Source organism: Rhinatrema bivittatum, chromosome 3 (genome assembly GCF_901001135.1).
Source record: "Rhinatrema bivittatum chromosome 3, aRhiBiv1.1, whole genome shotgun sequence".
NCBI classification, from domain to species: Eukaryota; Metazoa; Chordata; class Amphibia; order Gymnophiona; family Rhinatrematidae; genus Rhinatrema; species Rhinatrema bivittatum.
Genome location: NC_042617.1, coordinates 290019242 through 290047032, shown reverse-complemented (window position 1 = coordinate 290047032; position 27791 = coordinate 290019242). Strand labels below are relative to the sequence as shown.

The following is a 27791-nucleotide window of genomic DNA, read 5'->3' as shown; positions in this document are numbered from 1 at the left end:
GTGGAGGGTGTGGGAAAGGAAGTTGGGGTTTCTGAGCAGATAAAAGTGGAAGGGAGAGGGAAAGTGGGGGCTGCTGAGCAGAAAGTAATGGGAAACAAGGGTCAGAATAGATGGGCAGGGAGGGGGATGGGATGAAGGAAGTAGGGAGTCAAGTAGGCGAGAGAGGGAGCACAGGGAAGAGGATATGTGGATGTCGGGAATGCTGGGCAAGGATGAGAGTGTGAGCAAATGATTGAAAGGGAGTAATTGGGAGAAGTGAAGGAAGATGGAGGGGAAGTGACAAGGAGCAACAGACATAATGTCAGTTTTGGGAATGTTCATTTCTTCTCTTTGTACTTTGCTTAGTGTAGGAGGAGATAGATGTATTTCTGTTTCTAGCTCTTCAGTTTTTCACTGCATGCAGAATGGCTTTTTGAGGTTTCCATTCCCGTTTTTGTCTCCACAATTTAATTTGTGGCTTTTATTCTGTATTTGTTGAAGATCAGATCTGTATGTGTGGGTGAAGTATTTTACTAGTATCTAGGTATTTGTTGCATTTTCTCATTCTCAATAGGACATGAACTGGTGGTGCACTGTTGCCTTTTCAAAGGTAGGGGTATTGCTGTCTGAGTTCTTGGAGTTAGTATTGCTATGGAATGGAAGGCTTGCTACACGTGCTGGGGGGGGTTCAGGTTTTGTATATTTACAATGCACCTGGTAGTAAGGAGTTTGTATTTCTGTTACTGTCATAGCACCAGAATCAGAATCTTTTTTTTTTTTTTTTTTTTTTTTTTTTTTTTTTAATATGGCAAAATGTATGGGGAAATCTTCTCTGCATCCATTGTTTGGGGACCGGGGCAAGTTCCTGTGGATGCAGGATATATGTTTACATTTAGCCCATGATGGCCAGATGTGTCTCAATAGAAAAAAGGTTGAGAACCACTGCTCTAGAATTTTGTAGCATCCCTTGGGACATGTTCATGATATCACCTTGCCATTCCCAGCACAAAAAACTGGCAGTGGAATCCACGTTGATAAGGCTCCTCAGTTTGAGGGCTATAACCCCAGTACCTACACCTCAGGAAAATAGGGGACTTTATTCCATCTATTTCATCATACCCAAGAAGGAGGGTTAATTTCGCCCCATCCTGGATCTCAGTAGTCATCTGCGGGTAATTCACTTCCGCATGGAAACTCTTTGCTCCGTCATAATGGCTGTACAACCAGAAGAATTCTTAACATCCCTGGACCTCTGAGGCCTACCTTCATATCCCAGTCTGTCAAGACCACCAGCGTTTCCTACACTTTGCAGTACTGGGCCACCATTATCACTTCTGGGCATTGCCCTTTGGCCTGGCAACCACCCTCAGAACATTCTCAAATTATGGTGGTTGTAGAGGCAGCACTGAGGAAAGAAGGGATCCTAGTGCACCCTTACTTAGATGACTAGCTGATCCAGGCAAAGTCGTTGGAAGAGAGCCTCCAGGTGACCAGCAGGGTCAAATCCCTGCTTCAGGAACTCTGTTGGGTCGTGAACTTGGACAAGAGAAGTCTCAAGCCCTCTCAGTCCTTAGAGTACCTGGGAGTCCGGTTTGACACCAAGCAGGACCAGGTCATCCTCTCTCCCTCAAGGATAAGGAAACTGATGTGCCAAGTGTGTCGGTTGATGAACACAATGTGCCCCAGGGTGTGGAGGTATCTCCAGGTCCTCGGACTTATGGCATCAACCCTGGAGGTAGTACCATGGGCGAGGGCACACATGCGACCACTCCAATGCTCCCTGCTGTCACATTGGAACCCACTGTCTCAAGACTACTTGATTCACTTCCACCTACTGGTGGAAGTATGTTCTTGGCTACAGTGGTGGCTACAGCAAGTGCATCTAAGCCTGTCCCCACCGAACTGGCTAAGTCCTCATGACTGACACGAGCCTCCAAGGGTGGGGAGCCCACTGTCAGGAATTGACAACCGGGGTGATGGACCAAGGAAGAGGCGCACTGGAACATAAACCATCTGGAAACCTGAGCTGTCAGATTAGCATGTCTGCAATTCAGCCACAGGCTCCAGAGACAGTCTGCTTGATGTCAGACAAGGCAAAAATGGTAGCTTACATCAACTGCCAGGGAGGAAGCAAAAGCCACCAAGTGTCTCTGGAGATAGACCCCCTTATGGAATTGGCTGAGAAATCCACAAGGGATCACAACTTCCCACATCGCGGGAAAAGACAATGTCAGAGCAGACTTTCTCAGCAGAGAGAGTCTGGATCCAGGGGAATGTGCGTTGTCAACCAGAGCCTTCCAGCTCATAGTAGATCGCTGGGGCCTCTCCCGTCCCTCGACCTACTGGCCACATATCACAATGTAAGGGTCACCCGATTCTTCAGTCGCAGAAGAGATCAGTGCTCCCAAGGGATCAATGCCCTTGTCCAGACCTGGCCAGAGGAGTACTTACTGTATGCCTCACTTCTGTGGCATCTGCTGGGCTAGGTCATTTGCAGGATCGAACACCACAGAAGATTAGTCCTTTTGGTGCACCTGGATTGGCTCAGACGCTCATGGTATGCAGACATGCAGAAGCTTCTGGTAAAGCACTCCCTATGCCTCCCCCTGCACAGGGACCTTCTCCAAAAAGGTCCAATCCTTCATGAGGACCCAACTCAGTTTTGTCTTATGGTCTGGCCCTTGAGAGGACTCGCCTGATGAAGCGTGAATATTTGGTGGCTGTAATAACCACCTTGCTTCGTACTCGGAAGTTCTTGATGTCCTTGGCGTACATGCGGATCTGGAGAATATTTGAGGCCTGGTGCGAGGAATGCGGAGTGTCCCCCTGGGACGTCCAAGATCCCCCATGATTCAGCAATTCTTACAGGGTGGCCTGAACAAAGGACTGTCCCTCAACTCCTTGAAGGTCCAGGTAGCGAAGCTCTCCTGTTTCAGAGGCGAGGACAGTCCTACGCGGTCCTCAGGCAGCCTCCCACCCAGTCCGGGAGTAGCTTTTGTACATCCCATTTGTTCTGAGTCCATCTGGCTACACGCTAGGAAATGTTGAGATTACTTACCTGATAATCTCCTTTTCCTTAGTGTAGACAGATGGACTCAGCATCCCGCCCGGCTGCCGGTATACATGGGTTTCACCGATTCAAGGTAGGCCATGTCATCTTCTTACATAAGAGCGTCCCCTTTGCCAGGTGTCGACGCCTTCCGGTTGTGAATGCTGGTGGTCTCCAGCTACTATCAATCGGTCAGGGGAATCCTGTTTCACTATTTCATTGATCGTCAGTTCACATATATCCATAACAGCTTTTGCAAGGAAGATTACTGAATTGCCTCACTTCCTGTGGGGGTATATGTACCCGTGCTGACGTCAGATCCGTCTCCAACTGCTAGCACGAGCACACTATACCCATTTGTTCTGAGTCCATCTGTCTACACTAAGGAAAAGGAGATTATCAGGTAAATAATCTCAACAATTCTTTGGTTGTCTAGCATGAACTGCGTGTTTACATTCTCACCAAAGTGATTCAATGATGTTGAGGTCAGGAGACTGTGATGGCCACTCCAGAACCTTCACTTTCTTCTGCTGCAGCCACTGAAAAGTCGACTTAGCCTTATGTTTCGGATCATTGCCATGTTGGAAAGTCCAAGTGACGCCTATGCGCAGTATGCTGACTGATGAATGCAAATTCTCCTCCAGTATTTTCTGATAAGGTGCTGCATTCATCCTGCCATCAATTTTGACTAAATTCCCTGTGCCGCTTTAGCTCCCCCCTCCCCCCCCAAAAAAACCCAGCAATCCACCTCCATGCTTCATGGTAAGGATCCACCTCCATGCTTCATGGTATGGATGGTGTGCTTCTCTTCATGGCTTTTATGGTTGTGACCATAAAGTTCAATTTTGATCTCTTCACTCTAAATTATTTTGTTCCAGAAGTTTTGAGGCTTCTCTAGGTCCTGTTTGGCATATTGTAAGCGGACTGTTTTGTGGTGTTGGTTCAGCAATGTCTTTTTTTTTTTTCTTTTTCTGGCAACTCTACCATGCAGCCCATTTTTGTTCAAGTATCTCCTTATTGTGCCTGCTGAAATACCCACACTAGTTTATTTCAGTAGAAGTTGCTTTGGGGTTTTTCTTTGCATCCTGACAAATTTTCCTGGCAGTTGTCTGAAATCTTTCTTGGCTTACCTTGGTATTAACAGAACCCATAATTTTCCACTTCTTGATCAATTTGAACTGTGCTGATTGGCATTTTCAAATCTTTGATTTCTTTTATATACTTTTGCTGATTTATAAAGTTGAACTACATTTGCTCGCAGATCCCTTGAAAGTTCTTTTGCTTTGCTTCAGTATTTATTTATTTATTTATTTGTTTGTTTGCTTTTATATACCGACATTCATTGGGGTACATCACATCGGTTCACATTATAACTGGATAAAGGCATGACGGGAGTCGTACCATTTTACATTGTAACATTAGAACATGCGTAGGAACAGTTTAACAGTGAAACACAAGTTAACAGTTTAACAGTGAAACGTAGTGGAACACAGGGACAGTATTTGTACATATTAACAATTGTACATATTAACAGTAACCACCAAAGTCTGTGTAGCCCTGGATGAAATGCACAAGGGTTTGTCAAGAGCTAAAACATTCATTGACTATACACACTAATTGCAATCAAACAAGGCACAGATGTGGATACCTACTCTACATTGCCATCTCAACCTTTGTGTGTCAACTTGAGTGTATATAAAAAGCCCAAATATTCGAGAGTGTGCAAACTTTTGAACAGGACTATTTTATCTGCATTCTTGTCAGTTCAAAGCACATCTGTGAGTGTACCTTCTTCTGTCAGACTTTGGTATCAGTTAATTGCTTGCTTTCCTTCCTATCCTGGGAACTGCTGGAATTCCAGTTCTCAGACTTTTGCCTTTTCCAAATCATTTTTTTCATTTCACAGTGCAAAACAGTAAATATGAGTTCATGAAGAGGTTGGTCTGTGGACTTCAAACTAGTCTGTTAACTTCCATTACACCATGGAACTAGCAGGCTACAGCTCCAAGAAACGAACTGGGATGATGCTGGCAGATTGGTGGCCAGATACTGTTCAACAAGACCATGGGGACTTAGATAATTGACTAGTTTTGATAGCTGATTAGATTATTATAAAGCCTGGTGGTAAGACTTTTGGAAAGAACTGTTGGGTGTTAAGCGTGAGAGCTAGTATGCTTATCTACCCAGGAAGGTAGAGGACCAATAAAAAGAAGATGACAAAAAAAGACTTGGATAAGAAACAGTAATCTTACAAGTGCTTGAGCTTCTGTGATTGATAGCTGGGATGTATGCTTAGAATGAACAGGAATAACTGAATGGACTGGATAGACCAATTGTCTTTATTTGCAGTTATGTACTATATTAACTTTTATTCCTTTTTTAGGGCTCATTGGTGTCCCGTGAAGCCAGTGACAAAGAAAAGGTATAAAAGACTTATTTGGATTAATGGTTTACTGCTATGTATTCTGTTTGACTACACTGCCATATCCTACCTTTTGGGTCAGCACCCTTCCCAAGTCATCCTCCCAAAACAGATTGTGTGTGTGTGTGTCAGAATTTCCTGACCCCCTTTTTGCCAGGATAGTTCAGACTAATCTTGGTGGTACTGAAAAAAAAAGGATGCATCTGCTTGAAATTTCAGATGAAACACAGAACAGAGTTCTCATTTTGATCCCTTGCAGCTGTGTTCTATCATGTACAACTGCTAGTATCTGTCTTATAGACAGGCATGGTACTATGGGGTCCTGCTGTGAATGAGAGCACAGAATGCTGCTGCTTCTAGAGCTATTTGTTATGTTTTTGGTAGAAGACTATTAGAATTTACTGTGAAGCCAGTAGAAAGTACAATTGAGTTCTGGTGATCCTAGTGATTTTTCTCTTGCTCTTGGGTTATCCTCCCCACTATTTTTTATGCCTCTTTCACTGTACTCCTTTATCTTCCCTGCCCTATCTAACCCAGCCAGTACAGCAAAAGCCTGCACCCTGACTTTGACCATTAATTGATGCCATTGTATGATGACTGGGACTCTTTCACCAAGCCTCCTGGTGGGCTATGAACAATACCCCCACAGCATCCCCAGCCCTGGCTAGCCTGAAGATGAGGGTCCTGGCCTGGGATTCAAACCTAAATCTTATCAGACAAGCCCCTAAAACATGTAATAAAAGTAACTTGTAAAAATGTTCAGAAGTATGGAGGTGGGATCACATAACCTCCGGTAATACTCATTCATGCCCTACTAATTTAGAATATTACTGCAAAATATTTAATTTTTAATTTTTAAACTGCTTTCTTTTCATTTCTCTGACTCTCTAGGAGCTGCCATCACAAATCCACTCACATGGGATAGGACCTATGTTCATGATATCATTTGTGACATCATAACCAATGTGGACCTCTTAGATCTATGAGTGTGAAGTAACTTGTAAGATACAATAACCTAGGAACACCCTCCCAGGAAAATAGGGAGCAGATTAAAGACTCAGAAAGGGATTGCAATTAGCTGGTAAAGCATATTCTGTAGGTATTCTGATCTCTGACTATTCTTTAAATTCTGACTTGTGCCGTTCCAGGTCAAAGAGTTGCCCACACTGAAAGATATGGATTTCTTAAACAACAGTCAGAAGGTTTATGTTGATGAAGAGCAGAAGAAAGTCTTTATGGAGAAGCTAAAGAGAGATGTTGAGGTAAAGTAAGGAAAAGTATTATTGCAGTGTGGTGAAAATCTAAAGCAAATTAATGCCTCAAAACACCATTCAACAAAGAGTCAACAACAGGTGCATATTTGGAATTTTGAAATTGAGAGAGGGGTGTGAAATTGCAATGTGAAAGTCTACAACCCTTTCCAAAATGTTTACATTTTGCCTTGTAGCCTGGAAGTAAAATACATTAAGCTAGTTTTTGTTACATGTGTCCACACATCTTACCTTACAACTACCAAGTAAAAAAAAATATATTCTAAAATTCCTTACACAATGTATTAGAAATAAAAACATGGAATAGTTTGGTTGGATAAATGACCAACCCCCTTGTGCTTCTATAGCAATCTTAAATACTTATAGCTCTGGCGTAACCAGTCACCTTCAAAAGCATACACACCAAGTGAATTTGGCCCCACCTGTGTTAAATTGTCTTGATTCACATGACAGGATAAATTCAGCAGTTCTGTTGGTTCTTTCTGCTGGGTAGTGCATTTCAAAGCAAAGACCAGCCATGATCATCAAGGAGCTGTGGAAAGGCTGAGGACGGTTAGAAAAGGACTGCAAAGTCCTTGAATATCCCTTTGAGCTTGGTCAAGATGAAGTAGGTGTATGGCACCAAGATCTGGCCATACCTACAAGCTTGGAGAAGACTGATCAGGGAAATGACCAAGAGGCCAATGGCAACTTTGAAAGAGCTCTGGTCTTCTATGGCCAAGACTAAACAAAGTGTGCAAGTGACAATATCTCAAGCAATGCACAGATCTGGTCTGTTTGGTACAATGGCAAGAAGGAAGCTAGTACTCAAAAAGCCCACCTTGAATTCCATTTGTATATTTCAAAGGAATAGTCAGGATACTGTAGCCATGTGGCAAAAGGTTTTGTGGTCTGATGAAACCAAAATCTAACTTTTTATCCTAAATGCACAACTTTACATTTGGTGCAAACCCAACACAGCACCTCACCCAGAGAACACAATCCCTGCTGTAAAAGTGGTGGCAGCAGCATGTTATGGGAATCTTTCTCATCGGCAGGGACTGGGGCACAGAAGCAATGAATGGAGAAAAGTACAGAAAAGTCCTTGAGGAAAACCTGCCCTCAGCAGGAAAGCTGAAAGTGAGACACAAGTTCACCTTTTCAGCATGACAACCCAAAGCACACAACCAAAGCTACAGTGGAGTGAATAAAGCAGTGTTTCCCAACCCTGTCCTGGAGGCTCATCCTATAAAATCCAAATATAACACAAGTATAAAAGGTGTTTATGAATTATACAAAAATGTCAAATTATCCAATACAATTTCATAACACCCTTTCATGATCAGCAGGATATCTCACCAAGCTGCTAACTAAATCCACAATGGCTGATATTTCGTGTCTCTGCCAGCGTTTCTGTTGATGTTGGAAGCAACACGAAGTATCAGTTCTGTAATTAGCAGCTTGGTGAGATATCCTGATGATCACTGGATTGTGAAACAGTATGCCTAGGAATTTTGGTATTGCAGTTAACCAATATGAAATGAATTGCACGATGAGTCGTTTGTGAAAGGTATTGTAAGATCGTGTTGATTAATTTGACATCTTTGTATAACTCGTAAACACCTTTTGTACTTGTTATATTTAGGTTTTATGCAATTCCCTCTGAAGGAGCCTATCAAGGGTAAAAGTGTGAAAAGCGGAATATAAAAATCTAAAATAAATAAAATGAGGGACCATTATCAGGGCGGTTGATGTACAAGGGACATCTGTGAACAACCATTTGAAGAAGATATTAATATGAGATGGACAAGATCATTTGGAGAATTCTTTGTGTATATATAGTCATGATATTTGTTAATGTTTTTAGTGAATATGGGCAAGAAATGTGTGTGTGTGTGTAGGTAGGTATGCTGTCACGTATGATATAATGTGGTGATATATGCCTTTTATGTGGGATCTTATTGTAGTAGGGAAAGAGATTTTTTCCAGTGATACGTATATTAGAAAGTGGTTTATATATTTTTGAATATTAAAAATGTGATATTTAAGATATTGTAATTTTTTTCTTTCATTGCATTATATTGATTATTTTTTGAGAGAATTATATTCCTTCCTTTATATACAACAAAATGTGAAACACATTCAAGGGGGTGTAGACTTAGCCACTGTGTATAGATATCGATAATAGATATGGATGTGTAGGTATATGCATATATTTATTACCTCTTTATGTTATTGAGACTAAATGGAGGCTTATACTGTACATGGTACTCCATTTTGCCAACTTACATCTGGGTAGTAAGAGGTATTCATTTATTAATGCAGTAATTGTTCTATAGTTAAGATTACCACTGGATTGTGAAAAATTGAAAGCAGTTTGACAATTCATGGCTTTAAATGTCCTCTATAAATCACAACGAATTGGCCCTAACACACACAGTGTACTCCAGAAACCTTAGATACAAGTACAGAATATCAAAAAACTGGTTTACTGGTCAATCTTTTTATCATTACAATTCGCCACAAATGTCCTTTGACATACAAAAGAAGCTTGTTTCCTTCCAAATATGTAAACTTTAAACAATAGCTGTCGCCGAACCAGGATCCTGACACACTTCACTGGTATATACTTTAGAACCTGTGCATGCAGTCGTGTCTAAGGTGTTCGGCTGGCCTGAAAGTAAGTTTCTGTATTAAAGCTTCTACAGGGCACAAAGAAGAACTGTGTTTTGTATTTGCCTTGTCATAGTTGGGAAAACTGAGCCACAGGAAAGGGAGCTCAAATGGCTTAGCCAAGGTCACAGGGTGGGAGAGCCAAGGATTCAAACTTGTTGCTCCAGGAGTCTTACTGATTTGGTGCTGTGCTCGAACTATGAGTGCCTGCCTCTGAATATTTACTGTACAGGAATTGCTTAGCATGTTATTTGCAACAATGTTTTGTTGAAACAGATCAAGGACAACCCCCAGAGTAGTTCATATATTATATTTTTGGTGAAATTCACTCTTACAAAAAAAACCTTTTTTTATATCAAATGTGTGTTCCTACTCTGTGCATTTATAAGAGCAATCAAGATTTATTATTTAGTAGTTTTCTGGTAATGTTGCACTTTGCTATTGGAGCAAAAAAAATCAGAGGCCTGTGACCACAAACAATAACAAAAACAGGAGAGTGGTACATTTCAAAGACAAATATGAGAAAAATGGATATCGCACGTATCTTTAATGTTTTTGACACTTGTATAAAATATGTAATAAAAAAATCACAATTTTATTAAAATCCTAGCTTTTTACTATGTGTGGTATTGCATTTATTTTGTGGAAATTTTTTTTTCAATACCTGTATATTTGCATTTATTTATAGTAGTTTTTATTAATCTGTTTTTCTCATATTTGTCTTGAAATGTGCCACTCTCCTATGAGGTGTGGGGTAGGGGTGTGCATTCGGTCCCTACGTATTGGCAATCCTCAACAGATGTTGCCATATTCGTGGGAAAGCGAAACGTATCGCGATTCCCCACGAATACACGAATCTTCGCCGAATTATTCGGCCGCCTAAATCAATTTAAACAAATCCCCCCCCCTCCTGCCCCCCCCCCCAAGACTTACCAAAACTCCCTGGTGGTCCAGCTGGGGGTCCGGGAGCCATCCCCTGCACTCACCCCCTCGGTGCCGGTTTCATCATGGCGCCAATAGCCTTTGACCTACTATGTCACAGGGGCTACCGGTGCCATTGGTCAGCCCCTGTCACATGGCCATAGGCGCCATCTTGTGCTCCTACCATGTGCAGGGGCTGACCAATGGCACCGGTAGCCCCTGTGACATAGTATGGGCAAAGGCTATAGGCGCCATTTTGATTACTGGCAGCCGATGGCCTGAGGGCAGGAGATAGCTCCGGGACCCCCAGGGACTTTTGGCCAGCTTGGGGGGGCCTCCTGACCCCACAAGACTTGCCAAAAGTCCAGAGGGGGTCCGGGAGCGACCTCCTGCACTCGGGGCCGTTGGATGCCAGTACTCAAAATGGCGCCGATCGCCTTTGCCCTCACTATGTCACAGGGACTGACGGTCGGCCCCTGTGACATAGTGAGGGCAAAGGCTATCGGCGCCATAATGAAACCAGCACCGAGGTTGTGAGAGTGCAGGGGATGGCTCCCGGACCCCCCGCTGGAGCACCAGGGAGTTTTGGTAAGTCTTTGGGGGGGGTCAGGAGGGTGGGGGGGTTGTAGTTAATTTTAATTTTAGCTGGGACACGAATAGAAATCGCTGTAATAACACATCGGGGCGCCATAGGCCGAATGCAACGTTATCTGCTCCCCGACGAATCCGAATCCCAAATGCAACGTATGGCATTCCTCTGCACATCCCTAGTGTGGGGTGTTTTTTCTTTTTTTTTGCACTTTGCTGACATGCTTCAATTTAAGGCTCTTCTATGTACATGATACCCTAAATGCTTTTCTCTTCCCTCCCACTGTGCCTATCAGAGAGCTGCTATAGGGAGCCCATAAGGCTCTGGTTTGGTGGGGTGTTGCAGTATCAAAGTAGGAAAGAACACAGTTTCCACAGAATGCATCCATCTTTTACCTATAGAGAAAACATCTTTTTAAATGTATTCTTAGTTTCTAGTTCAGTTGAAGATCATGGGATACAGCCTCTTGCTGGGTATCCACGATGTGCAGCGGGCTGAACAGGAAGAGGAGGAGGATCCAAGGCAGGAGGAGGATGAGACTGAGAATCCGGTGACTGTGGGATCTTATAGCACGTCCCCTGAGGGGATAGCCAGCTACCTAAACTCCCATAAGCCTCTGGGCCCAGGGGAGTTTGATTCAAGCATAGATGTCTATGCAATCAAGAGTGCAGATGGTAAGTTAGCACAGAAGGAGTAGAGCCAGAGATCCCTTCAAAGCCTGCTGCCACCTTCCTGCTTTGACAGCTGGTTGCCACTTTCAGTGTTTCCAGTCACTGTTGACCACTGGATTCCTGTGGCTTTGTAGAACACAAGTCCCTTGTCTGTGTCCTCTGGAGTTCTATATCAATCAGGCCATTTGTGTTTTGCCTGTATTGATTTCCGCTTACTAGTGAAAATGCATTCATCATATAATTGACAGACTATTTGTAGTGTCGGAGTCTTAATTTTAATCTCTCTTCTTGTGTTTTGTTTCTGCCTCATCCATGTTCTGGAAGGTGCACCACAGAAGGAAGTTTATTTCATGGGACTGATTGACATTCTGACACAGTATGATGCCAAGAAGAAGGCAGCCCATGCAGCAAAGACAGTCAAACATGGGGTAAGTCACACAGCCACTTTATTTCCTGTTGCTAAACAGACTAAATTGACCATTACATGTGGGGATGACATTATCCAGCGGCAGTAAATTGACTTGTCTCTCTAAATTAGTAGAGCTTTGATCCCTATTGAGCATGTGCAAGAGCCTTTGTATAGACATTACCTCATGAGCTGCCTCAGTTATTTTGGGTTTGTGCACAAACATGGATGTGTACGCGCTCTCCTCTATTTTCATAAAATGTATTTTTTTTTTTTTGTGTGTTTGTCTCATTAAATCTTTTTCTTATTTGCCTCGCTGCGTCTGCAGCCCCACAACAGCAATTTTCAGTGCTACTGGGAGGGGGGGAAAATTCCATCTCATCCAGCCAGAAGTTAACAACTGTGAGCAGGTTTAAAAGTTGTATGTGGCAAATTTTCCCTCACTGATGGCCACAAGCTGCATTACGGATGCCTTGAACCAGAACTATTATGCTTCTGTACACATCTGCCCATGATCAGAGCATTCTAGAGCACTTTGGATCGAGGAACTGTGTAAATTTATCCAGAGTAACAATAGGTCCTCATCCCATAGTGCAGCCTTGTCTGCCTTGCCAGGAAAAGAGTTGAGCAGGAATTCCTCTAAAACACCCCCTTATGCTCAAGCCATCACCATGGAGTCGAGTTCCACCAGCCACTCTGCATTGAAAATAAAGTGGCATCAATCAATGGAGCCATCACATCCTGCATCGATGAAACACAAACACTCCAGGCTGGGCACACCGGCACCATCGATGTGACCATGTGTGCTATATCAGCACAAGCAGCATCACCATGCCTGATGCACAATGTATTGACTCACCTGATGCATCATCATTGATGTGCATGGTGTGCCAAGGTGCAATGCCCGGAGACCCCTACTCTTAGGTCACATGGTACACAGAATCCTCAATAACACGATCCCATTATGCACAGTGCAATGTCATATGGCTCAGCTCAGACATAACTGTAATATTGTCCTGCATCGCATTTCTAGTCGCATCTCTAAAGATTAGATGACGTATGCCAAATCATTCGGGGGATCTAAGCATTCAAGCTTCTGACACATCCACCTCAGGCTTAGCTTTATCAAGCTGCTTTGCAAACACAGCTCTTCACAGCCCATCCTAGATCTGCAGGAGAAGGGGTCAGGTTGCCTCTGCTCCCTCTAATAGCTTAGACTAGTGGCAGAAGGACTTTGCCTGGAGACTGCAGCACAGGTTTCCTTGATAGTACTGCTTGCTTCTAACAGACCACATATTTTCATGCAGGATCCTATCCTGGTCTCAGAAGAAGGGGACCTACCACCTGTGCCAGGCCAGAAGCTGCATTCCCTGTATGTAACCGGATCAGTCCAGACTCCTGAGTTTTGCCTCCCCACCAGCAGATTGAGACAGAGAAGTTTTGACCGACTCTGCCCTATACCCTGAGGTGCCACCTACAGTCTTATCAGTATTTCTCTATCTCCAGCAGATGATGGAGGTGACACAGCCTACAGTCTGTGAAGAAAATTAGGAATTAATTAAAAAAAGAAAAAAAAACCAGGTTTAGGAAAATTAGGTTAGGCAGCTATAGCCCTTTAAAAAAAAAAAAAAAAAAAAAAGAAAAATAAAAAAAGGAGGAAGCAACAAAGAACCTTTTAAACCTCCCCGGGTGTTGACAGGTCCTGAGGGACCCCCCCCCCCCCCCCCCCCCCCCGGTAGTTGAGGCAGCTGGAGTTTGGGGTCAAGGGCCATGGATCACTCACCCCAGTAGCTGCAGGACCCACGCAGAGCTTCTGTCAGATTTGACTGTTTAAAAAAAAAAAAAAAAGTGTCGGAACTGCGCTTTGGCTGGTTTCATTTTACTGTGAGAGCCTCCGTTTTTTCTCTTGTGGGTGTGGTCAGACGTTGGAAGCTGAATTTTTTTTCCTTTTTGGTTTTTTTTTGTTTTGTTTTTTTAATAGCGCCGTCGCCTGACGATGCCTGTGGGAATGAGTACGAGTCTCCCGCAATGGCTTATGCTCCGCCTGCCTTCCCGGGGAGGAGGGCACCTCTGAGGCCACCAGGGGAGACATTTTTAAGCCGTGCTGAGATCCCGGGAGGCTCAGCCGGACACGGCTCTCTTCAGCAGATCTGTTCCCGCTCAGCAGGGGAATGGACATCATTTTGGAAACAATTCGCGTGGCGGCACAAGCCGCAATAGGGGATGGGAAATCCTCACCACCTTTATCACCACAGCAGGTGGCCGCCGAGGTGGGCACGCCTACAGGCCGATACAGAAAAACACACGGGAGAGCTGGCGAGCACACAGGCCACTCTCCTGGATGCGCGATTCAGGAGGGTGGCCTATGCAAATTAGGGCCAGCAGTAAAAGGAGGCGCTAGGGACACTAGCGCGTCCCTAGCACCTCCTTTTTGACAGGAATGGCGGCTGTCAGTGGGTTTAACAGCCGACGCTCAATTTTGCTGGTGTCTGTTCTCAAACCCGCTGACAGCCACGGATTTGGAAAATGGACGCCGGCATAATTGAGCGTCCGTCTTCTGGGCCGCGGGCCGATTTAAAATTTTTTTTTTTTATTATTTTTACTTTTTTTTTTTTTTTTTTTTTAACTTTTGGGGCCTCCGACTTAATATTGCAGCTTGGCTGCACATTTTGCTTTTTGTATCGTGCGGGAATATTTAATAGGGCCATCAACATACATTTGCATGTTGCAGGCGCTATTAGTTGCGGGGGGGTTGGATGCGCGTTTTCGACGCGCTATTACCCCTTACTGTATAAGGGGTAAAGCTAGCGCGTTAAACACGCGTCCAAACTTGGGCTAACAGTGCGCTCCACCAGAGCGCACTGTACTGTATAGGCCTGCTAGTGAGGAGCCTATAGTCGCGGCAGAGGAGAGCCCTGAGGGGGCTTCAGACTCTTCTTCATCCTCCTTCTCCTCTGACTTTATTATGTTATAGCACAAAGCTTTTTAAAGCAAGGAGAGCCACCAAGAGGAATGGTTTGGTTCCAGGGAACAAAGGACCTAAGCGGTCCAGAGCCCCGGAGGAAGAGGGGGCTACTAGAAAGAAGTGGCCCCTGCGGTCTGTGACACCCCGGCTGCTGGACATTTTCTCCTTGGAGGTTTCCGATATTGAGGATGGAGATCCAGGGGACAAGCCTCTACTGGGAGTGGACCAGGAGGAGGTCCAGGCCCATTCTACCAGACATGGCCCCCCAGTTCTTGAAGGGGATGACCCCAAGGTGGTTTATCTGTTCCACCTTGAGGGAACAGAGGGATGAGTTGGGTCCACTTATCCCTGTGGTGTTGGAGGAATTGAGCATGAATGCCCCTCCTGAAAACTCACGGATGGGGGGCCATTGATCCTGTCATGGTGGGTCTTCGTGGTCCATCCCGTTCCTTCCCATTCCATATTTCTGTTATGGACTTACTGTTTCATGAATGGGACATCCCAGACTTGGGTCTAAAAGTCAGTAAGGCGATGGATAAGCTGTATCCTTTACCAGAGGAAGCCCTGGATCTTCTGCAGGTCCCCTTGGTGGATGCTGCGGGGTCTGCAGTCACTAAGAAGACCACCATCCTGGTGAGAGGGCAACAGCTCTCAGGGATCTTAAGGATCGTAAGCTTGAAATCCAGCTCATGAAGATTTTCGAGGTCTCTGCACTGGGAGTGCGAGCTGCCATGTGCAGCTGTTTCGCCTTGAGGGCAGGACTTTGCTGGGTGCAGCTCCTACAGAACAACACGTCGCTGCCAGAGGAGGAGACTGTGCAAGCAGGGCGATTGGAAGCCGTGGAAGCTTACAGTGTAGATGCTCTGTATGATCTGATCTGCTCTGCACTTCAGCCAGGTCCATGACTTCAACGGTGTTGGCTGGTAGACTACTTTGGCTGAGAAACTGGTCTGCTGATGTCTCCTCCAAAGCTCAGCTGGGCTCGCTGCCTTTCAAAAGCAAACTGCTGTTTGGTAAAGATTTGGAAGACATTCAATCATTGGGGGAGAACAAGGTTCATCGCCTACCTGAGGACAGACCCAAGACGTGGGGCTCTTTTCTTCCTTGGTCTCTGTTTCAGGGGTCTCAGAGGTTCCACTCTTCCATGTCGTCGGGCTCGTTGTCCAGACAAGGCTCGAGTAGGCAACAATCCTGGCCCCAATCCTTTCGGGGATGTCGTTTCGGTAGGACCGGACCCCAGGCTGTGGGAGGAACAAAATTTTCCCAATGAAATGAGACCGGTCCACTCCTCTGTTCCCGTTGTAGGAGGCAGGTTATCTCAGTTTTACGAGGAGTGGGCCAAACTCACGTCAGACCAATGGGTCCTCAATGTGATAAGTCAAGGCTACGCTTTAGATTTTGCATGGCGCCTTCATGACAGCTTTCTCATCTCCCCATGCTCCTATGCACAGAAGCGTCAGGCGGTGCAAGACAATATACAATGCTTAAGCAATCTCGGGGCCAAAGTATCAGTGCCTCCGGAGCAGCAGAGGGGCCGTTATTCCATCTGCTTCATGATGCCAAAGAAAGAAGGCACGTTCTGGCCCATTCTGGACTTAAAAAGGGTCAATTGCTGTCTTCGAGTCCCAAGGTTTCACATGGAGACTCTGAGGACAGTTGTGGCGTCGGTGTACAGAGGATAGTTCCTAGTGTCCCGAAGCATATTTGCATATCTAGATCAAAGCCAACCATCAAAAATTCCTGAGGTTTTTCATTCTGAGAGACCATTTCCAGTTCTGCGCTATGCCGTTTGGGCTTGCACAGCGACCCAGACCTTTACCAAGTTAATGGTTGTGGTGGTGGCGCAACTCTGGAAGAAAGGCTTCTTTGTTCATCTGTATCTAGATGATTGGCTGATTCGGGCAAAATCGGAGTCTCTCTGTCGCTTAACGAGTTCATCTGTTGCAGTCACTAGGTTGGGTGGTCAACCTAGCCAAGAGACATCTTGTTCACTCCCAGTCTCTGGAGTTCCTGGGGGCCCCATTTGACACACAGCTGGGGAAGGTCTTCCTGACCAAGGAGTGAATAACCAAACTGCAAGGGCAAGTTCGAGATTTGATGTGCAAGTGTCCTCCAAGAGTCTGGTTTTATTTGAGAGTCCTCTGTTCATTTGCTTCCACCTTGGAGCTAGTCACATAGGCCTTTGCTAATATGAGACCTCTTCAGTCAGCATTGCTATCCCGTTGGAACCTGGTGTCCGAACGATTTCATCTTAAGAACATAAGAACATGCCATACTGGGTCAGACCAAGGGTCCATCAAGCCCAACATCCTGTTTTCAACGGTGGACAATCCAGGCCATAAGAACCAGGCAAGCAAAAACTGTTTATTCCATGTTACTGTTGCTAGTAATAGTGGCTATTTTCTAAGTCAACTTAATTAATAGCAGGTAATGGACTTCTCCTCCAAGAACTTATCCAATCCTTTTTTAAACACAGCTATACTAACTGCACTAACTTGTGTGTTGAGTGAAAAAGAACTTTCTTTTTTACTCAACGCACAATTAAACTCTGGAATTTGTTGCCAGAGAATGTGGTTCGTGCAGTTAGTATAGCTGTGTTTGGAAAAGGATTGGATAAGTTCTTGGAGGAGAAGTCCATTACCTGCTATTAAGTTCACTTAGAGAATAGCCACTGCCATTAGCAATGGTTACATGGAATAGACTTAGTTTTTGGGTACTTGCCAGGTTCTTATGGCCTGGATTGGCCACTGTTGGAAACAGGATGCTGGGCTTGATGGACCCTTGGTCTGACCCAGTATGGCATTTTCTTATGTTCTCCGATTAGTTTTAAATGTGCCACATGCTAACTTCATGGAGTGCCCCCTAGTCTTTCTATTATACGAAAGAGTAAATAACCGATTCACATCTACCCATTCTAGACCTCTCATGATTTTAAACACCTCTATCATATCCCTCCTCAGTCGTCTCTTCTCCAAGCTGAAAAGTCCTAACTTCTTTAGTCTTTCCTCATAGTGGAGCTGTTCCATTCCCCTTATCATTTTGGTAGCCCTTCTCTATACCTTCTCCATCGCAATTATATCTTTTTTGAGATGCGGCGACCAGAATTGTACACGTATTCAAGGTGCGGTCTCACCATGGAGCGATACAGAGGTATTTTGACATTTTCCGTTTTATTCACCATTCCCTTTCTAATAATTACCAACATTCTGTTTGCTTTTTTGACTGCCGCAGCTCACTGAACCGACGATTTCAATGTGTTATCCACTATGACGCCTAGATCTTTCTTGGGTAGTAGCACCTAATATGGAACCTAACACTGTGTAACTATAGCATGGGTTATTTTTCCCTATATGCATCACCTTGCACTTATCCACATTAAATTTCATCTGCCATTTGGATGCCCAATTTTCTAGTCTCACAAGGTCTTCCCGCAACTTATGACAATCTGCTTGTGATTTAACTACTCTGAATAATTTTGTATCATCTGCAAATTTGATTACCTCACTCGTATTTCTTTCCAGATCATTTATAAATATATTGAAAAGTAAGGGTCCCAATAGTAAGGGTCCCCGAGGCACTCCACTGCCCACTCCCTTTCACTGAGAAAATTGTCCATTTAATCCTACTCCCTGTTTTCTCTTTTAGCCAGTTTGTAATCCAAGCAAGGACATCGCCACCTATCCCATGTCTTTTTACTTTTCCTAGAAGCCTCTCATGAGGAACTTTGTCAAACACCTTCAGAAAATCCAGATACACTACATCTATCGGTTCACTTTTATCCACATGTTTATTAACTCCTTCAAAAAAGTGAAGCATATTTGTGAGGCAAGACTTGCCTTGGGTAAAGCCATGCTGACTTTGTTCCATTAAACCATGTCTTTCTATATGTTCTGTGATTATGATGTTTAGAACACTTTCCGCTATTTTTCCTGGCACTGAAGTCAGGCTATAACTGGTTTGTAGTTTCCCGGATCGCCCCTGGAGCCCTTTTTAAATATTGGTGTTACATTAGCTATCCTCCAGTCTTCAGGTTCAATGGATGATTTTAATGATAGGTTACAAATTTTTACTATTAGGTCTGAAATTTCATTTTTTAGTTCCTTCAGAACTCTGGGGTGTATACCATCCGTTCCAGGTGATTTACTACTCTTCAGTTTGTCAGTGAGGTCTACCACATCTTCTAGGTTCACCGTACGGGTACCTCCCCAACATCCTCTTCAGTAAACACCTTCCTCTTAGACTCTGCACATTCCAGTCTCGATTGGTGGCTCCTCTCGGACAGTTTACACCGGGTGGGGGGTGACCCTGGATGTTCCCACTTTGGACGGTGATCACTACGGATGCCAGACTCTCCGGTTGGGGAGCTGTTTGTCAAGACAGATCGGTGCAGGGCCAATGGTTAGTGGAGGAATCCTGATGGTCGATAAATCTTTTGGAGACCAGAGCGGTGAGATTAGCAATGCAAGCTCTGCTGCCATTTCTGCAGGGGAAATCGATCAGGGTTCTATCCAACAATGCGACTGCAGTGGCTTATATCAACTGCCAAGGAGGAACCAAAAGCCAGCCGGGGGCAATCAAAGCTCAGCTACTGATAGCCTGGGCACAACATCATCTCGTGAGGATTGTGGCCTCCCACATCGCAGGAGTAGACAACGTTCAGGTGGATTTCCTCGATCCAGGGGAGTGGGAGCTCTCCGAGGAGGCATTCCGTCTCATATGCGACAGGTGGTCCACACCGAGTGTGGACCTGTTGGCAATGTTTTGGAACTCCAAAACCTCACGATTTTTCAGTCAACGTCGGGAGCCGGGGCAGAAGGGGTGGATGCCCTGGCTCTTTCCTGGCCAACAAACATCTTTCTGTATGTGTTTCTGCCCTGGCCTCTGATAGGCAAGGTTGTACGGCACATAGAGGCTCATCCGGAGGTAATCCTAGTAGCCCCAGAAAGGCCCAGATGTCCATGGTTCGCGGATCTAGTGGACAGACCACTGAGGTTTTGGGACCTCCCAAACCTCCTGCGTCAGGGGCCCGTTTGTTTGGAACAGGAAGATCATTTTTGTCTAGCAGCCTGGCTTTTGACAGGCGACTGCTAAAGAATAAGGGATATTCAGATGTAGTCGTAGCTACCCTTTTGCAGTCAAGGAAGACCTCTACTTCCCTAGCTTATGTCAGGGTCTGGAGAGTTTTTGAGACTTGGTGTATGCAGCGCAAGGTGGTCCCTGCTCATGCGTCAGTGTCTATCTTGTCCTTCCTACAGGCCGGCTTGGCTAAAGGCTTAGCGTGCAGTTCTCTAAGGGTGCAAGTGGCGGCCCTCGGTTGCTTCTGTGGTAAAATACGCGGGGTAGCCTTAGCCTCGCATCTGGACGTGGGCTATTTTCTCAGAGAGGCAAAACATTTACATCTTCCGGTGCATAATCCTTGTCCCTCGTGGAGCCTAAATTTTGTTCTCAAAGCTCTGTGTGTGGCGCCTTTTGAGCCTCTGAAGAGGGCGATGCTCAAAGATCTCACGTTAAAGGTATTTTTTCTTGTGGCTATTTCCTCAGCTCGCCAGGTGTCAGAACTTCAGGCATTGTCCTGTAAAGAGCCTTTTTTGAGAATTATGGATGTGGGAGTCTCCTTGTGGACAGTTCCTTCTTTTCTCCCAAAGGTGGTGTCCTCTTCATTTGAATCATTTGGTAGAACTTCTATCCTTTCCAGATTTGGACCATTCTGATCCCCAGTCTAGAAATCTGAGGAAATTTGATGAGCATCGAGTACTGTTGAGTTATCTGGAAGTTACTAATAGCTTCCGTATGTCAAACCATCTCTTTGTGCTATGGAGTGGAGCCAAAAAAGGACATAAGGCACCTAGGGCGATAATTTCTCACTGGTCGAAAGAGGCTATTGGTTCAGCGTACCTGATTCATGGCCATCCACTTCCGGTCGGACTCCGCGCACATTCTACCCATTCGCAAGCAACCTCGTGGGCGGAGTGTCAGCAAGTTTCGCCGCAAGAAATGTGTAGGGCTGCTACTTGGAAATCTTTGCACACCTTTGCTAGGCATTATCAGTTGGATATCCAGGCCCCAGGCTCTGGTGCTTTTGGGGAAGATGTGATCTGAGCGGGACTCTCAGGATCCCACCTAGTATAGGAAAGCTCTGGTACATCCCAGGAGTCTGGACTGATCCGGGTACGTACAGGGAAAGGAAAATTGGTTCTTACCTGCTAATTTTCGTTCCTGTAGTACCACGGATCAGTCCAGAGTCCCACTCTTTTCAGTATGAGAAGAAGTATTTTAATTTAATACATTCTTAAGGTTTCTCTTTTTCCAGCTGAATTCAGCTTCCTAGTTCATGGTCCTTGTTATTATGTAACTTTCTTACTTTTCTGCTTTACCTCCACTAATTATAAAAAGTTGTTCCTTTGTTATGTTATGTTACACTGATCTACCCCTGTTCGATGTAAACCGACCTGATATGGTATTTAACCTTGAAGGTCGGTATAGAAAAATGTTAAATAAATAAATAAATGAGAAGAGTCCGCTCGTTCAGAACTTGTTTATATTCTGCAGATTATGTTAAACTGTGTTCAGGGTTTTCAAAGTTTCCTGGGTTCTGCTTCTTCTTGGGGTTAGTGACCAGGTAGTGTAGGAAAATTAAGGTTGTTCTGAGTTATGGTTTATAAACGTTCTGCTTGGATACAGTGTAATACTGACGTACTGTAGGTGGCACCTGAGGGTATAGGGCAGAGTCAGTCAAAACATCTGTCTCCATCTGCTGGTGGGTAGGCAAAACCCAGGAGTCTGGACTTATCCGTGGTACTACAGGAATGAAAATTAGCAGGTAAGAACCAATCTTCCTTCAGTTGCTTCAGTTCTTTCAGTGAAGTTTATTTACCTCTCTGACCAAGGAGATAGAAGAAACACTACAGCCTCCCCTTTCCACTATCACTATGGCAATACTGTAGACTGGAGTCCCAATTTCACCTATAGAGGTGAACTCATCTTCAGAACCCTTGATTAGGGATGTTTCATTCTGTCACAGCAGAATCCAGTAGTTCAGAGGTGATAGACCAGGCCGCTCGTCCTCAGTCAACCGGAAGCCCCTCCCAATTTCCCTCTTTTCATCATTGGAATCCTGGATAAGTGAGCCAGTATATTTTAGGTTCAGATGAACACTCTTGGCATACCTTTCAACCCACTTCTGGCTCCTCTGGACCATATCTTGCCACCAGAGGACCTCATCTATTCTAAGTTTGTGGAAAAGATAGGTACAGTACTGGGCGTCCATATCTGCAAAGACAAAAGACCTCCATTCTGAGTTCCTTGGCTGCCTTCATATATTGGATATTCCAGCTGAACCAACAATCTTTTCCGTTCACATCCTCCTCATTCTTCAGATGAGAATGTGGGAAATTCCCATTTTGGACACTCCTACTGCTAAAAAGCTGGACCTCAAATACAGTCGGCAGTCACCGGCTTTGGTGTCACCCAGCTGCCTCTTCAATCTGTAGTGATCGAGTCTGCTGTGAAAAAGGTGAAGAGAAAAATTCACTTGAATTCTCCCCCAGGAAAAGACCATAAGCTTCTAGATAATTTTGGTGTGTTTTTCAAAGTACAATGCTTTATACTTGCATATCTGTCCAACAGTTCTACATGGTATAATATATCCATGATTACATTAAAAAAAATCTGAAGCCTTTCCTACTTGCTACTGATCAAGGCAATTACTCAATCACTCCTGAATGCAGAAGTGGACATTTGCCACCTACTTCAGTCGATCTACAAATCCTTTGATTCTGTCACATGCCTCCATTGGAGCTGGATGCATGGCATGGCTTTGAGCAAGAAGCATCCGTGAGGCTGTCCATGAGAAACTGCTTGGGGGAATAGTCTTTTCAGCAAAAAGCTCCTGGAGACAATCGCACAAGGCCAAAATGTGGCTCTCAACAGCTCCTGACCAGTCCTCCATAGCTAGATGTTATTTCTACCTGTAAAAACTGTCTGCCACCTCTTCTAGCCCAGTGTCAACTTTCAACCAGGCCTTGACAAAGAGAACACTGTCAGCCGAAAACTACACAACAGACCCACCCTATGCTGATGCTTAGTTTTTGATCTCTCCCAACAATCTATCCCCTGCTCTTCCAGTAGGGGGAAAAATTTTGTAGTGACATCAGATGACCAAGGACCCCTGGCTCCTCCAAATTGTGCAGTCTAGGTACTGGTTGCATTTATTCCAGCCACCATCCCTTCCATGACGCTCGTCACTCAATCTGGATCAGTTTCCTTTGCTACAGCTTAGTCTGGGGGTCCTATTGCTTCTCAGATAGCACTCAATAGAGCCAATCCCAGCATCTCAACATACACAAGGATTCTATTCCCAAGAAGTGGGGGGGGGGGGGGAGAATGTGGCCCATTCTGGACTTATCTAAACAAACATACTTCCAGAAATTCAAAATGAAATCCCTCAGCAATTGTTCCTTACATACAGAACAATGAATGTGCCCTGGATCTAAAGCAGGGGTGGGCAATTCCGGTCCTCGAGGGCTGCAAACCAGTCGGGTTTTCAGGGTATCCTTAATGAATATGCATGAGAGAGACCTGCATACACACTGCCTACCCCTGCCCACCCCTGATCTAAAGGATGTATCTACTCACATATCCATCCACCCTTTGCATTGGTGCTACCTCTGCTTCCAGGTGGATTCTTCCCATTACCAGTACAAAATACTCTTGTTGTGACTTGTCTCACAAGAGGATCTTTATGAAATGCCTTGCAGTGGTGGCAACTCATCTGCATTACCAGGGAATACAAATCTTCTCGTATCTTGATTGGCTAATCACAGCAAAATCATAAGATGTGATGCTTCAATCCCTGTGGACAATATGTCTTCTGCAACTCTTAGGTTTTCTGATCAACTTTGAGAAGTTGATGAGAGCAATCTGACAACTTTGAGTCTTGGGACGCTGTGGCGCCATGTTTGAATCCCTCAAGAGACACTAATCCTTTGTCCGGGGTTAACAGAGTATTTTGGCCTTTTTTGAAATCTAAATAGTTTCCCCTGAAGAAGACTAAACCTCAGTTGAAACATGATTCATATCGGGAACAGTTGAAAACAATGCAGTATATCTGCTTAACTTAAAGATTTACTGGCTAAGTATTCAATTCAATTTATGAGATTTGGTGATGGTAGTGTAAGAACGGGAGTTCTAAGATAATATGAGAGTGGTGTTATTAAAACAATAGAGATAATTTGATTAAGAAATTTAATAAAGGTATATAGTAGGTTTTAAAATGATAGTGGCAAATGACAATAGATGATTACAATCAAAAAGCTCTGAAGGCTGATTACAGCCTGCGGCCCATTGCGTGGTGAGAGGCTGCAGATTAGATTGTATTAAGAGCGATAAGATCTATGATATTGTCATTTGATGGGTAAATATTTAAAATATTTAAAATAATTATAAATTTAAAATTGATGGTTAAAAATCTTTTTGGAGGTACAGAGTATTTTTGGTCTCCTCTCTCCTTTTCTTTTATAAATAGACTGAAACCATGCATATATCTTATTCTATGAGAGAAACACAAAGCTGATATACCGTAAGCTTTCCTGCTTCTGTTAAATAGAGCATCTAAGAATGTCACTTAATCCTTCCCTACAGCACCTCCTCCTATTTCACTGCTGAGTCCCAAACACACAGCTCTGCCACTGTATAACTGGTGTAATTGTCTAGTTCTGTATATTACATTAAAAACCATCTTTGGCACCCTTTGCTTTTCCCTGTGGAAGAAAATAGGAGATGAAGAGAAAAATAAACTAGCCCAAGAACCCAAAAAGCTGCTTCCTTACCAGAGCATTGAAGGCAGGAAAGAATTAAAATTATGTTGTGAGAATTCCTTAAGTTTCGTAAGTGATATTCCTAAACCTGGATGGAGCTGGATTCTGGTGAGCAGACACCCCAAATTGTTGTAGCTCAGACTTAGTGTGCCTCTTCCCAGCACAGAGCAAAGGATCTACTGCCTTACTATTTACTGTAGAGGACTCTCGTGTGTGATAAATCTTATAAGTTACCAGATCATGTCTAAAATGCTTACTAAGTTTGAGTGATTATGCCCTGGTCCACACAGTGAATTTGTAGCAGTAGTGGGATTGAAGTCTGGATCTTCAGGGGTTTTTTTTAGCTCTGGGCTTTGATCACTAGGCTAAATTCTCACCCATTGGTTTTAGAGCCCATGATATAAACTATCAAAAGCTCTCATACTTATGGTCAGATGTTCAAAAGCAAAGAGGATGTGCTTCTCAATTGGAATTGGAAGGATGAGGAAGAGAGTTAATGTCTGTATTATTTCGGACTTAATCAGAATTGTTCAATTTTGAGTCAACGCTGTGGCAGTTACTATGTGCTGCTGTGTGGATGACCCAGGATTGATTCCTGGGTGAGGTCTTCTGCTTCCTGGGCTGGCCAGAGCTAAGGACACAACTGAGGGAGAATTCAAACCCTCTAGAAAGAACCATTGCTACATAACCTGGCTGAATGAGTTGGGAGGGAATATAAAATAGGGAAAAACCTTGGATGGTTGCAAATGAAGGCTTATGATGCCACAGCCCAAAAGAGGCCAACCTTGGTTGAGATGCAGGTCCAGAGATGCAGGACAAAATTACCAGACCAAAAAGAAAACAGCTGTTTATATTGGTCAATCAACAGGCAGTGCACTTCAGGAGTCCTATAAAGTATAGTCTTGGATCACATGGCCACTGCTAGTAATATACGGAGCCCTCAGATACAGTACATGATGCAGAGTGATGGGAGATTCTGGGTGGCAGCAGGGGATGCAGAAGAATCATTATCTCTTTCTTCCCCTTCAGGCAGGAGCCGAGATCTCCACCGTTCACCCCGAGCAGTATGGCAAGCGTTTTCTGGACTTTGTGACCAACATCTTCACCTAGCCATCTGTGCAGGACATGGGAGGAAGCTGTCATTTTTGCTACATTTTGGTCATAGGGTCTCGCACATGGATTCTGAGTGGTAAAATACTACAAAAAGCTCATATATGATCACTAGAGCAGTGAGTGGATATACAGAACTACTTGTTCTAACTGATTTAACAGGGAGTGCATGTGCAGTTTGGGGGCATATAGGGAGATTGGGATGAGTTATTTTCCCTGTACATCCTGATCTAATTCACCCCTGTAGTACATGCTACTGGCACGGTTGCTGTATCTCCTGCCCTGCTGAATATTCTGTGGCTGCTGTTGATATATCACAGGTCCTTTGGTACTGCTGTGGAGGTTTAAGGTGTCTTGAACCCTGTGGAATATATCTCTGCTGTAAGGCCTAATGCCTGGAGAGATCTTGGTGCCCCTTACCCATGCAACATTCCACAATATGGGTACTCAGGCATTGACTCTTCTCACTTCCTTTAATCCTTTTTATTCAAAGGAAATCTAAAAATGCTAAATTTCAAAGTAGGCTGGGCAAATATTCTTGGTCACTTAAAAAAAAACCAAAAAAAAAACTGGTGCCTTAAACTGTCAAACTTATTTTTTATATTCCTTAAACTTACGCATCACACACATCTCTTGGTTGTGTGTTGATAAATATTGCATAAATTAGCTGTATTTAAGGGAGCTGCTTGAAGAATTTTAAACCTTAACAAAGTGACATTTCTTTAATTGATAGAGGATGGTTGCTGCTCTTCATCCTCTGAGCACTGCCTAGTAAGTGGAGCCATCTTTTAACAGCAAAAGCCTGCCGAGCCCACATCTTGGTGTCTGTCTCTCTCTCTCTCTCTACATATCGCTGCCTGCCACATCACTGTAAAACAGAGTATAGTTTCTTATTTGTTGCTAGTGTAGTGGCAGTTCAAGAGTTAATAAAGACCACCTGAGGCAGCCAAGACTGGGAGCCCAAGAGGAGACCTGAGGCAAATGGGACTAGGGGCCAAAGAGTAGAAAAAGAACAATTATAACCCACTAGCATAGTTCTGTTCCACGTGCATGGGCTCAGTTCACCTTAAAATGATTGTTTATCTAGAGTCCTAAGGAATTCTCACAGCAGTGACCTGAAGTTCCCATTCATCAGGTGTTATTGCTAACCTTTGAGTGCCTTATCCTTTTATAAATGTTCAAAGTTCTTTTTCTACATGGAGGTGGTTTTTCTCAGTGCGACCAACAAATCAGATTGATGATAGAGCTAATTATAAATGTCTTTCTTGAGAATGATGATAGTCTTGATAAGTGCAAAGGATGGCTTGTGCATTCTGAGTTTGAGGTGTTAATGCTTCAGTAAAGGGAATGCCTATGTCTCAACAGGGGTTATGGTTGGGATTACAGGCTTGTCATGGAAATGCAGAGTTAATCTTCGTGGGTAGATTGGGACTAAAATTAGAAAATGAAAATCGAGCAAGTTAATTTAGTAGCAATTGGTGTTCCATAGATATAGCAATAAGACAAGTATGCTGAAAGAATCCCACTATCATGCCCAAGCTGATATTAGTTCTTCCATTGAAGTGTTAGCATATAGTTAACAATGAGAAACATGCCTTATGTACCTGTGACTGAGCTATTGACAATGTGTGTGCAATAAACATGCAAATTATAACATTTTCAGACTCTCTAACTTTTGTGTTTGTCTACATTTTTCCCCCTTTGAAATTTGCTAGTTTAATTTTTCCTGCACAATTTCTTTTGGGAGCTTTTATATGGTGTGTATTAGACTAGGCTCCAGCCTTGCTGTCCTCAAAAACTGAATAGATAAAGGCTTAGGTGTTTTCGTCTCCCTCCCCCCCAGAGCAAAGATATCCCAGATAACTTTTTCAAGAACTTGATCTAAATACATTTCTGCTGTATTAAGGAAGAATGTGTACAATTGTTTGGCTGTGTATGCTA

At 44.0% G+C, this 27791-nt stretch overlaps 1 protein-coding gene across 1 annotated transcript in view; it reads left to right on the top strand.

Moving 5' to 3' along the window:
* Positions 1-27506, top strand: part of PIP4K2C (phosphatidylinositol-5-phosphate 4-kinase type 2 gamma) — a 111238-nt gene extending 83732 nt beyond the window's left edge. Inside the window, exons 6-10 of the mRNA XM_029594928.1 lie at positions 5412-5450; positions 6599-6712; positions 11314-11557; positions 11879-11982; positions 25770-27506. Of these exons, the coding sequence (XP_029450788.1) occupies positions 5412-5450; positions 6599-6712; positions 11314-11557; positions 11879-11982; positions 25770-25850 (582 nt within the window). The 3' untranslated portion in view covers positions 25851-27506. The remainder of the gene's footprint in view (positions 1-5411; positions 5451-6598; positions 6713-11313; positions 11558-11878; positions 11983-25769) is intronic.
* The last annotated feature ends 285 nt before the right edge of the window (positions 27507-27791 follow it).